The sequence below is a fragment of the Chanos chanos genome, chromosome 3 (genome assembly GCF_902362185.1).
Source record: "Chanos chanos chromosome 3, fChaCha1.1, whole genome shotgun sequence".
Classification (NCBI taxonomy): Eukaryota; Metazoa; Chordata; class Actinopteri; order Gonorynchiformes; family Chanidae; genus Chanos; species Chanos chanos.
This window is the reverse complement of record NC_044497.1, coordinates 51,098,164-51,111,523: the sequence shown is the minus strand read 5'-3', so window position 1 is coordinate 51,111,523 and position 13,360 is coordinate 51,098,164. Positions and strand designations below refer to the sequence as shown.

General features: G+C 43.5%; 1 protein-coding gene across 1 annotated transcript; it reads left to right on the top strand.

The window, feature by feature from the left end:
* On the top strand, positions 1-3,085 carry LOC115808460 (T-box-containing protein TBX6L-like). Its single transcript, XM_030769851.1, has 9 exons — positions 1-16; positions 176-332; positions 712-814; positions 1,291-1,455; positions 1,574-1,720; positions 1,814-1,884; positions 1,977-2,068; positions 2,194-2,392; positions 2,665-3,085. Exons 1-9 carry the CDS (start codon positions 1-3, stop codon positions 3,083-3,085), a joined length of 1,371 nt encoding a protein of 456 aa, XP_030625711.1.
* The last annotated feature ends 10,275 nt before the right edge of the window (positions 3,086-13,360 follow it).

Sequence of the window (13,360 nt, the reverse complement as noted above, 5' to 3'; positions counted from 1 at the left end):
ATGCAGTATATTTCTGGTGAGTGCCTTTATGTAATACATAAGGAATCATTTATTATTCTATCTTTTATTTTGAAATATAATAAAAATATTATTGAGAATATTCTAGATAATGTTTGTATAGTAAAGATGGTGTTTGCATGGTAAAATGTTTGTGTGGTAAAACATGTGTTCCTAGAACTGAGGAACACATCCAGTATGATGGTCTCATCCACTGTGAGCGGAGCTACAGACCAGTACAACCAGGGACACATCACTCTGATCCTGGAGAACTCGGACCTATGGAAGTCCTTTCACGAACTTGGGACAGAGATGATCATAACTAAGCCTGGACGGTAAGGGCTATTTTATCATTACAAGTATAGACACGAATGTACATGAATATACATTGTGCCAATTTACTAACACCCAAAGAGAGCTTTGAAATGCATGTCCCAAGAAAAATCAAGACCAACTCACCCAAATAATCAGTTGGAATCTAATCTCTCTCACCCAAAATATTCTTAAAGATCTCTGTTTTATAACCACACTCTGACCTATAATTAGGCATAACAATTGATTGTTAGTAATACTGTGCATGTCATGGAGATTTTCTCTTTGTACTCATAAATATCTATTTCTGGTGAAATTTGTCAGTGTTAGTGCATGTTGTAATAAGTACAGTGCTATTGCTAAGGTTACTCAGATGTTCTCTGTTGTTTACGGATATTTCAGGAGGATGTTTCCACATTGTAACGTCAGTGTGTCTGGACTTCTGCCATATGCTAAGTACGTCATCATGGTAGACATGGTTCCTGTAGACAACTTTAGATACAAGGTAAGCAAATCCGAGGTTCAAATTTGAAACATTTGCTTTTCTGACTTCATATGTTGTAATAAGGCATACCTGAGCCAACTAGACAGTTATTCCCCTACAACATGCCAATCACTACAGACCCATGCATATCAAAGGCCATTATCATTTCCTGTTTTTCTTTCCCCAGTAAGGGGCCCAGTCATACACAGTTTCCCTCCATTCTCAAGTCTCTCCTCCTCTAAAGCAATCAAAGTGAACATAGGGCTATCAGCTCACTTAGCATAAAGTGATCCTCCCCTTAAAAGACTGTTTTACTTTGGCCATTTGTCTTTATAAACAGGGACATCTATTGTTGTAGAGCAAAATAAAATAAAAAAAAGACCAATATGTTGTCCGAGATGACAAGAAATATGTTTTCCTTCTACATAATCTCGACAGAGTTCTAACCTTTTGTTTGATGAATTCATTAATGTGTTCACTCACACGTATCTTCACAGTGGAATAAGGAACAATGGGAAGTAGCAGGGAAAGCAGAGCCACACCCCCCCTGCCGAACATACATACACCCAGATTCCCCTGCACCAGGAAGTCACTGGATGAAACAGTCCATTTCATTCCTGAAGCTAAAACTCACTAACAACACCCTGGACCAGCATGGCCATGTAAGTCCATAACTCTTCAACAATATTCCGAATGAACAGCACTTTAAGTGATTTAATTCCGGGAAATTACTGGATTGTATAATTTCTTAATTTGTTGGGTTCTTTTTGCTCTCACCAGATTATCCTGCACTCGATGCACCGCTACCAGCCTCGTTTCCATGTGGTGCAGGCCGATGACCTTTACAGTGTGCGATGGAGCGTCTTCCAGACGTTCAGCTTCGCTGAAACTACTTTCACCTCAGTCACAGCTTACCAGAACAGCAAGGTTGGATTTCTCAGAAATCCTCCAACTTCGGACACTTCAGATCATTTAAAAGAAAGACTGCAATGGTAGTAACTATGACTTTCTGTCCCTTAGATCACAAAGCTAAAGATCGACCATAACCCGTTCGCCAAAGGCTTCAGGGAAGAGGGCACTCATGGAAAGAGGTAATGGTGATATGTCACTTTTTTACATACATTGAAAAGTAGTGTTTCACGTGTTTGCAAAAGAAATACATGATTTTCCTTCAATATTTCAGATACAGAGCTAACAAAAGTTTAGCTTGTCTAGAAAATCCAACAAAGAAATTGAGGTCCACAGAAAAAGAAACAGAAAGCAGAAGCTATCCAGGTACATAACTTTGAACATTTTTCTTATACATATGTATGTACATTCGGCAGGGTCAAAATATATTTACGTGTCGTTATTTTTAAGCGTTCTTTATTCATGATGGTTCTGTTCTTTAACCCATACAGATTTCCCAAGGCTTCCATATGACCCACAAAGAGAGGAGCAAGATGCTCTCATGGGTACCAAAGAGGAACTTGTGCCTCAAGATGAGCATATGTCCCCATGGGGTGGAGAGCAGGACCAAAACCTACATAACGAGACTGCTATGGATTTCTGCAGCTCCGAGCAAATGGTCCCTGGACAAGTGACCTACCATTTCTACAGGTACGATCAGCAACCCCACCTGAGAATCATGCACTTCTCTTGCTAAAACTATAAATATCTGTGTGAAATTAAGATGGAGTCCACACACACAGAGACAATCTGTCTGATACTAATTCACCAATTGTTTTTTAATCAATAAATATTGTGTTCTGCAACGGTCTTTTAGCCCTTTGAGTTACCATATCCTTAAGGCACCAAGCTTTGCTTATTGTGGTGTAACAACTAAAAATTCTTAACTTCATTGCATTTTTCTCTGTATCTGCTGTCTATAGACCTGCTGAATTTGGAAGAATGCCCTCCCCACCTTCTTGTCAAGATGACAGTGTTGATCGTCATAGTTTTGAGTCCAGAGCAACTGATGTGGCCACAGTTCCTGACCAAGAGATCACCAGGCCTTTGCCAGCTGTAGGCATGGGCTCCCAGTGCAGGCCCTTGGACTTTTCTATGAGCCAGAATATGTCAGTGAGCTCAAAAAACAAACCAGGACAACGCACTCACTCTCTCTATGGCCATTATAACACAGAACAGCCTTTATCCCAGTGGAGCGGAGTCATATCTGGACAGTATTCTGGCCCCACTTATCCCCATTCACACCACGTCACAGCAGAACCTGGCATGCATCCACCTGGATATCATCATGGTAACGTAGCAGACTGGAGCCAATATCCGCTTTTCTCTTACTCCTGTTGGTGAGAACTGGTGGAGCAGCCACAGGACAATTTGCTAGTAAAGAAGCAATGGGTATCAACCTTCTTCTAAGCGTGAAGGATTTTTGTTCTTTTCTGTGGCCTTGCTGCATTTGTGACGGAGGAGGTGCAGCAGAATTATCTGTTTCTACTGATGTCTCTAGAGGCCATTGTCTTTATTGGTAACTAGAACAAAATCTTGGTTACAGTGAGGACTGGGTTGAAGGGACTGCAGACATATTTGCTTTTTAGACCCTAAAGACATTGTTTGAGTGTGTGTGTGTGTGTGTGCACCTGTGAGTGTGTACTTCTAAATTCAAATATTTCTGATTTCCTGACAGAATTTGCTGTTTTAGAAATGATTATTAAAACAGGTGAAAAATGTAAAAGAGCAGTTTTGTGACATTCTTTCCAATGAAGAATTGTCTGAAATCCTTGGTGTCTGTTGGACAGATGCAGCTTTCCTTTCAAATGTAAAATAGCAAAGAAATGATAAATATTGCCATAGCTTTACTGTAACTAACCTGTAACACTGGTCATATAATGTGCATTCTCACACATATTCACATAATTAAATTTACAGAATATGTGGACCTGGAGAAAAAACATTAATAACAAAAGTGGTAGTGTGCTTCTGAATAGGCCCTATGTATAGTGGTAATTAGGACACCATTAAATGATATCCTGAGCTTGGTCTTCTTCTCTGGGGGTGGGTAGTTGTGAGTTTGTTCTTGCTGGAAATGTGGCTGCGAGACCTAGCCCCTTCAAATAATTAAGACAGCTGTTTATTTAGCTGTGTGTTTTGGGGCGAAACTGACTCTGCCCACAAGCAGTCGATCACATAATACATTGCCTGTAAAAACAGACCATTTACGGTATGATGGTACATTTATACAGTAACAATTTAAAAAATAGCAAAGAACGTATCACTTAGGCTACATCAGCAGAGTATGTGTTACGGCTGTGGTGTTGGGGTGTGTTTTTTTTTTTTCTCTCTCCATGTCTCTCTCCAGGCACCGCCCTACCCTGTCCTCATTGTCGCCATGAATGGTTAACAGCGCGGGTGCTTAATTGTTCACCGGAACCGGCTGTTTTAAAAGTCCTGGGAAGACAGATAGACGGGGCCAGTGGGCCAGACGGCAGGATTAATGCTGTGTGTGCGCGTGCGCGGGTGTGCGTGTGCGTGTGTCTTGTAACAGGGATATATCGCTGTGTGTTTCATCCCTGTGTGTATATTGGCTGGTTACAGCAGTTACGCTGTGTGTTTAATTCGGATGACGTGATTAAGTAGTTTTGAATATTATTTTTTTTGGTTTTGTTGTAACCCCTTTCTTTCTCTTTTCTTGGCTTAATAAATTAACAATCCACATATCCCTGTTTTCTTTTTGAGTTTTTTATTATGTTACCTCCCCCAGTCCCTAGATTTTACTCGCGGGGACGTAACATATTTGGGGGCTCGTCCGGGAAACTGAACGTGATTGGTGAGCGGATTTTTTGAATTAGTGTTTTTGTTACTGTTAATATTTTATCTATTGATTAGCCTTCGTTAGGCATTGAAACAGCTCCCTCGGATTAGGTAGGTGAGTGTCCAGCTAGGTTGTACCAGCCTCTCCTTCGGGCACTCGTTTATTATTTTGCCTTTCTTATTTTCGGGGTAAATCCTGGGCGGGGATCAAGTTCTCCGGCGGGGGTAGGCGTTTCAGGGCTTCGGCCGCTGATGTTAAGCCTTTCAAGTTGCCTCGAGCCCGGCACGCTCCAGAAGATAGGTAGGTATAGTTTGGGTTAGGCAGGATCTGGGGGCAGTTTTTCTGGTAAGGCTTGGCTTGGTATTTGTGTGTTGTGTGTGTGACATCTGACAATAGTGTAATTGCGTGGAAGTAAAGTGAAAGTGAGTTAAAGTCATCCATATCGATGAGGTGTTCTAGCTAGGCTACTTGTTTTTAGCTTAGCTTGGCGTTAGTTTTATTAACTTTGATCTACGCATTCGGTTTCGTTTCGTGGTGAGTATGGCAGCATTTAATTTGGAGGAGTTTGTGCTTAATCCTACTCTGAGTCAGCTTGATGATTGTCGGAAAATTGACTTATGTATAATCGCCGAGCACTATGGTATTCCTTTCTCGACTTCCCTTGTTAAGAAGGAACTGAAAGCTGTTGTTTTAAATGGGTTAATGGAAAAACGTATCATCACTTCACATGACGATTCGGTGGCTGGGGCTATGGCAGCAGTGTCCACAGGCGAGGGCCGTATTAGTATGGCGGAACCCTCGGGTGAAACCTCCTTTGAATTTCAGGAAGGACAAGCGACAGAGTCGCAGCCGGTTACTCTTACTCCCGGTTTAGAGAAGAGCGAGGTGGAAGGAAAGCCTTTCACCTTGCCGCGGTTTGATCCTCTCTCTGTGGGCTCGTCTTCTGGCTCTAGGCTAGATGCCCGGTTAAAAGTGCGTCTAGCTCGTCTTCAGTTGGAGGCGCAGGAAAAGCTGCTGGCTCGTAGAGAAGAGCGCGAATTTCAGCTCCGGAGGGAGTTAGAGATAAAGAAATTGGAGGCGGACACAGCTATTAGAATGCGTCAGTTAGAGTTGCAGAGGGGTGAAGCAGACTTTAAGCCTACTTCGGCGATGATTTCTAATGTGGGCGAGCGGTTGTCATCAGATCCCGCTGCTACATTTGATGTGAGTAAAAATATTTCTTTGGTCCCGGTTTTTCGAGAATCTGAGGTTGAGTCCTATTTTGGCGCGTTTGAGCGCATCGCTGCTGCTCTGCATTGGCCTAAAGATGTTTGGGCAATACTTTTGCAATGTAAGCTGGTTGGTAAGGCTCAGGAGGCTTGTTCTTCTCTCTCTATTGAGGACAGTCTTGTCTATGAGAGAGTAAAAAGTGCTATTTTGCGAGTGTATGAGCTAGTGCCAGAGGCATACAGACAACGTTTCCGAGGTCTTAGGAAAAGTTCAAGCCAGACTTATGTTGACTTTGCTAGAGAGAAAGGGATCCTCTTCGACAGGTGGTGTACAGCATGTAAGGCTGAAGACCTGGCCTCATTGCGTGAGCTGGTATTGTTAGAGGAATTTAAAAACTGTGTGCCTGAGCGTACTGTGGTTTATTTAAATGAACAGAAAGTAACTACACTACAGCAGGCAGCCACTCTGGCGGATGAGTTTGCTCTCACTCACAAAAATGTGTTTAATAAACCTGATTCTTCTTCCCATCGTGGTTCTGCCCATAGATCTGGTGACACACAGGCCCATGTATCTTCATCAGGTGCTAAGGCTGAGAAACAGTGTTTTTTTTGTCATAAACCTGGTCATGTAGTTGCGGACTGCATGGCATTAAAACGAAGACAGCAGGCTTCAGCTTCAAGGCAGCCAAAGGGTGTGGGGGTAATTAAAACAGTGTCTCCCAGTGATCAGTCAGCCGCTCAAAAAGTGTCTGATGAGTGTTTTAAGCCTTTCACATTCACTGGATTTGTGTCTCTCACAGGAAAGTCTGAGGACCAGCGTCCAGTCACAGTGTTGCGAGACACCGGTGGCTCACAGTCTTTCATCCTCTCCAGTGTCCTGCCCTTGAGTGCTACATCTGCCTGTGGCATGAGTACAATAGTGAGGGGTATTGGGATGGATTTCGTGCCTGCACCCCTCCACCGTATTCATGTGAAATCTAATTTGATCACTGGCTTCTTCCCAGTAGGGGTTCTCACTCATTTTCCTATTGACGGCATTGACTTTATTATGGGAAATGACATTGCTGGGGGTAAAGTTTTTCCTGCTCCTGTAGTGGTAGATGCTCCCATTTCTGTTGGTGGACATGATGACCTGGCTTTGTGTCATCCAGATGTTTTCGCAGTTAGTGTGCTGACGAGAGCTCAAGCCAGTAGGCAGGCCCCAGATGTTGATTTGTCTGATTCCCTGTTTGCTTCTGTCTTGTCAGAGGAAAGGCTGCTACCAGTTGGTGAGTTGAACCCCACTGGAAGAAAGCCTAGAGGTTTTACAGACACTACTACTGCTCCTGGGGTATCACTGCCACTGACCCGTGAGGCACTCATTGAGGCCCAGAAAGATGATCCATCATTAGCAAAGTGTTTCACAGCAGTTGTTACGGACATTAGCGAGTGCAGGGAAAAACAGTCATTTTTTGTGGATAACGGCATGTTGATGCGCAAGTGGGTTCTACGACCAGGTGAAGCAGCAGATGATTTTGGTGAGGACTGGGGCACGGTATATCAGGTAGTCATTCCTGTTGGTTATCGGCAGCATGTACTTGAACTAGCACATGAGCATTGGTGGTCTGGTCATCTAGGTGTTACTAAAACATATGATCGAATCCTGAGACATTTCTTTTGGCCAGGAATGAAGACTGATGTTGTGCGCTTCTGTAAGACTTGCCGTACCTGCCAGATTGTGGGAAAACCTAATCAGGTGGTGCCTCCAGCCCCTCTGCACCCCATACCTTCTGCTGGTGAACCCTTTGAGCATGTTATTGTCGATTGTGTTGGCCCATTGCCTAGAACAAAGTCTGGAAACCAGTTTTTATTAACTGTAATGTGTGTTTCCACTCGATTTCCAGAGGCTGTTCCCTTGCGGAAAATCACAGCATCAGCTGTCTCAAATGCTTTGACCAAGTTTTTTACCACCTTTGGTTCACCGAAGAAAGTGCAGACAGACCAAGGGACTAATTTCCTCTCCAAAATTTTTAAGCAGACTTTGCAATCTTTGGGTGTTTCTCACTCAGTGTCTAGTGCATATCACCCAGAGTCGCAGGGCGTACTTGAACGTTGGCACCAAACGCTGAAGTCGATGCTACGGAAGTACTGTCTTGATACAGGGAAAAACTGGGATGAGGGGGTCCCTTTTGTTCTTTTTGCCATAAGGGATGCAAAACAGGAGTCCCTTGGGTTTAGCCCAGCTGAGCTTGTATTCGGTCACAATGTTCGTGGCCCACTCAAGGTATTAAAAGAGAAATTTATGTTGAGTGCTTCTCCAAAATCTAGCGTGCGAGATTTTGTTTCTCAATGTAAGGAACGTCTGCATCATGCATTTTCTCTGGCAAAAGAAGCCCTCTCCTCCTCGCAGGAGAGTATGAAGAAGCGCTTTGACAGGAAAGCAGTTGAGCGACAGTTTCAGCCTGGTGATCAAGTTTTGGTCCTATTGCCAATGCCTGGGTCTGCTCTTACTGCCCGTTTCTCAGGCCCGTATGTGGTGAAAAGTAAAGTGTCTGACACAGATTATATCATCTACACCCCTGAACGGAGAAAAAAGACACGGTTGTGCCATGTTAACATGCTCAAGCCCTATCATTCCAGGGAAGCTGCTCAGGGGGAGCAGGAAAAAACTCCGGAGACTGCTGCCCCTGGTAAGACATCTGCCTCCTTGGTTTGTGTAGGATCTTTGTCTGAGGATGGCTTGAGAGGGCCAACTGATGGTCAGCAGTGTGGTAGGTTTTCAAATTCTGAGTGTCTGTCTAAAATAGAAACCCACTTATCCTATCTTCCCAAGTGTCAGAGGGATGATGTAGTCACTTTACTTCACTCCTACCCCACTTTGTTTAATGACGTACCGTCACGCACAAATGTAATATGCCATGACATCAATGCTGGTAGTGCTGCTCCCATTAAACAACATGCTTACCGCTGTCCTGTACAGAAGAGGGAAATAATGAAGAAAGAGGTTGAGTACTTGGTGGAAAATGGTTTAGCCAAAACCAGTTGCAGTCCCTGGAGTTCCCCATGCTTGCTAGTTCCCAAGTCTGATGGCACCCATCGTTTCTGTACAGATTTCCGTAAGGTTAATGCAGTTACTGTGCCAGATTCATTCCCGTTGCCTCGTATGGAGGACTGCATTGACAGCATTGGCCCAGCAGTGTTTATCACTAAGCTTGATCTCCTGAAAGGGTACTGGCAGGTTCCTTTAACACCCAGAGCATCTGACATTTCTGCATTCGTGACACCTGACCATTTCCTGCAGTACACAGTTATGGCATTCGGCATGAGGAATGCGCCTGCCACATTTCAGCGCTTGATGCACCTGGTGTTGGGGGGTGTTCCCCATTGTAATGTCTACCTGGATGATGTAGTGGTGTACTCAAACAACTGGGCAGACCACATTGCCAGTCTAACTATGGTGTTCCAGCGACTTGCCGAGGCCTCCCTCACCCTTAATCTTGCCAAGTGTGAGTTCGGTAAGGCCACAGTCACTTACCTGGGGAAGCAGGTTGGTCAGGGGCAGGTCCGTCCAGTAGATGCCAAAGTCACAGCAGTGCTGTCCTACCCAGTTCCCACTACCAGACGTGAACTGCGTCGTTTTCTAGGCATGGCTGGTTATTACCGATGTTTCTGTAGAAACTTCTCTGTGGTTGTTGCTCCCCTCACCAAATTGTGTAGTCCTGCTGTTCCTTTTGAATGGAATGATGAATGTCAACATGCCTTTGATGCTGCTAAGTCTCTCCTCTGTAGCGCTCCGGTCCTGGCTGCACCTAACTTCTCTCTTCCTTTCAAGCTGGAGGTTGATGCTAGTGCCACGGGAGCCGGTGCTGTATTACTGCAAGATGGGGACGATGATGTGTGCCATCCTGTATGCTATTTCTCAGTCAAGTTCAAACGTCATCAGCTGAACTACTCCACTATTGAAAAAGAAACCTTAGCCATGCTACTTGCCCTTCAGCACTTCGAAGTGTATGTTGGCTCCAGTTCATCTCCTGTAATTGTGTACACTGATCATAATCCCCTTGTTTTCTTGTCCCAGATGTACAACCATAACCAACGGTTGATGCGTTGGGCTCTACTGGTGCAGGGCTACAACATTGAAATCAGACATAAAAAAGGGACAGACAATGTTGTTGCTGACGCACTGTCTCGTGGGTAAAAGTATCCATTTTTTAAAAAAAAAAAAAAAATGAAATGGTGTACATGTTAGGTTTGTGTTTATGTGATGTCATTCGTATATTTATAGCGAAATATCTGTTCGCTCTTATGGAAGGGGGTGTTACGGCTGTGGTGTTGGGGTGTGTTTTTTTTTTTTCTCTCTCCATGTCTCTCTCCAGGCACCGCCCTACCCTGTCCTCATTGTCGCCATGAATGGTTAACAGCGCGGGTGCTTAATTGTTCACCGGAACCGGCTGTTTTAAAAGTCCTGGGAAGACAGATAGACGGGGCCAGTGGGCCAGACGGCAGGATTAATGCTGTGTGTGCGCGTGCGCGGGTGTGCGTGTGCGTGTGTCTTGTAACAGGGATATATCGCTGTGTGTTTCATCCCTGTGTGTATATTGGCTGGTTACAGCAGTTACGCTGTGTGTTTAATTCGGATGACGTGATTAAGTAGTTTTGAATATTATTTTTTTTGGTTTTGTTGTAACCCCTTTCTTTCTCTTTTCTTGGCTTAATAAATTAACAATCCACATATCCCTGTTTTCTTTTTGAGTTTTTTATTATGTTACCTCCCCCAGTCCCTAGATTTTACTCGCGGGGACGTAACAGTATGTAAAAAAAAAATGCAGAATATCACTATAAAGGACACTGAATTAAATACTCTAGTGTGGTTTGGATATGTGCTTCAGTTAAGTTAGATCAAATGTCCTCCTTGTAGGTCACACGCTCTTGAATAAGGTAGCAGAAGTCATCAACATTTGGCTAAGAAGGTGCTAATTCCATCTGTTAGAGTTTTAAAAGAAGCTAAATTCCACCCTTAGCAATCATACCCTCCAAAAAGTCTTAATATAGATTATGGGAAAATCTGTTATGAGTGAGTCATTCTAATTTTAACAACAGAAAACATAAGGGGGAAAAAAGTAGCGAGTTTGCTCTCAGGAGACAATATCAAGCCCAGCTTTGCCATATTGCTGCCCTAGATGCCGGCGTCGTTGAGCCATGCTAACGCAGTAATGCTAACACAGCGTGCCCTCATTTCCGTTGCAGAAGGCAGCGTTTGACCTGTAAATGTTAAACTGGCAGCACTCGCAAATGGGGCAAGAGGACTCCGACAATGTTTTAGAGTAACCTGCTTTACACCGTTGGATATGAGGAAAATTTCTCCTAAAGCCGTCCATGGCCCCTAATGTTTAAAATATTACGATCCACAAAGTAGATGGCTACACTAGATCCTCTAAACATTAGCTGAAGCTCCATGCTTCTAATTGCGGCAGCCATCTGAACGCGTTGTGATGCACAGGAGATGAAATTTGTTTGTGTGAGACAGACCTCGTAAAGATTCAGGGAGAAGCTTGGAATAATTACCCCCATTTAATTATACTGAGACACTCGTAAAACTAACTGGGCCTATTAAAAAACTTCAAATATTGGTACCGTTCTCGAATGTGACGATGGATCAGCTGACCGTGACTAATCGAAACAGACTAAAAATAGACCCATCACTTACATAAACGTTCCGAAAAGAGACAATAAGGTCCCCCCAGTGATGGTGCAGTAGTGGCCCGTGCGTAATTGAGGGTAAGGCAATAGAAGAAGACCTCTCTCATCTAGACCCATCTCATACAATATGATTTTGAAGGAGCTGTGTCAGTCGAATTTCGAGATGATTTGAGAGCAGAAGGATTATGACTTACTGAAAATGAATGAGAAAAGAATGGAAAATCTTTCATATGTATAAGTTATTTTTCTGATGAAAGTGGGAGCTAACTATCACTTAAGTAGAACCTCAGGCAATTGTCATTGTGTGCACAAATCTATAATAGTGGAATTAGTTTACGGATGCACTGGTAATGGACTGAAAATGGGTCTGCATTGACCCATGCACCAGTAGTTTGGAGAATTCTTTCACTATGAGACAAGCCTGGTGAGGATGATCAGTTTCTATCAGTTCAGTGAAATCTAATATGTGCAAAACAAATAACCGGAGAAGGCCATTTAATTACCCCAACTTTCCTGCCAGCTGTAATGTTAAGGTTAGACACACACTTCACATTCAGCCAAACAGGTTAGTCATTCAGGAATCATGTAGTTCTGTCTAATACTTACTTCAGTGAAGAAGGGAGAGAGAGAGAGAGAGAGAGCGCTATGCTGACCAGTGCTACAGGACCATGCATATTTAGAGGGGAGTATAGTGGGTATGGCCCCAGGACATGTAGTAACAGGTTTGTACTATGTGTCAACATTTGGCCAAATGGAGAGAAATCAGAACAGACTGGGGGGAGAGCTGTGTCTGTGTGGAGTGTGGAGGGGAGGGCAGGAAACAATCTGCTGACTCCTGACTGCCTTTTGATCGAGGTCAGTGCCTCTTCCTCTGTAGCCACCCCCACTGCCATTTGGACACCTAGTCTCTATGCAGAAATGCACTTGGTAAAGGGATAGGTGGCAGGTTTGAAACATGTGGGGTTTTTGTGGAGATCTTGACTTTCATCTTTTCTCATGGCAATAAAGAGGTAACTGATCATGTCAGGAGTGGGAAGCTCTGTGATTGTTTTGGTGATGCAAGGAAAGCTGGAAGTCCATGAGGATCTGCAGAAGAGGGATTTGCACCCAAGGGGGCAGATGCCTTTGATCATGGGTTTAGAGTGAAATGTGAAACTGGAAACACACAATACAGTGTGCCAAGCATGGTTTTGTATTTGTCATTTTTAATGATGACAGCCAACAAAAGTATTCATCTATCGCTGTTGCTATGGTTAAAGACATGAGGCTTTTAACTTCTCATAGAGCTATCAACACACCAAAAAAAAATACTTTGATAACTTGATTTGGACTACGTAAAAGTTTTTCATCGTTAATTAAATAATACATCAGAAAGCTCACTGGTATAGCTTTATTCTTTCCCAAATAAATCACACAACAATGTAAATTGCAATATGTGACACATAACTCTAGCTTCTTTAGTCATCATTTCTTAGTTAAAATGGTAAAGAAACTGTCGAGCAAAACGCTGCCCCCCACTGGTCAATACTAATTCATCTAGCCCAGGGGTGGGCAAATCCTGTCCTGGAGGGCCAGTAACCTGTCAGGTTTTTGTTTTCACCTCTTAGTTACCTGTTGATTTTCACCTTGCAAACAGGTGTGCACTCTCTTCAGCCAATCACAGATAGTATTTAGTTAGCTGACAAGAAAAACAGCAGGACCATGGCCCTCCAGGGCCAGATTTGCCCACCCCTGATCTAGCCCCTTATCTATGTGAGATGTTGAATGCAGTACTGCACGATACCTTTAATAGCAGTGCTCCTAAGTATCTCAAAACTATATATTCAACAAATGCAGCTGAAAGAAAAGTGACCCCTATTTTGTTATCTCAAAGAGAAACACAGCCGTGCTTGTTCCGTTTAAAAAGAATCAAATATTTATACATTATGC

Coding starts and splice junctions, on each gene's coding strand:
- LOC115808460 (XM_030769851.1), top strand. Junction 1,721..1,813: donor CAGCTTACCAGAACAGCAAG/GTTGGATTTCTC, acceptor TCTGTCCCTTAG/ATCACAAAGCTAAAGATCGA. Junction 2,393..2,664: donor GTGACCTACCATTTCTACAG/GTACGATCAGCA, acceptor TGCTGTCTATAG/ACCTGCTGAATTTGGAAGAA.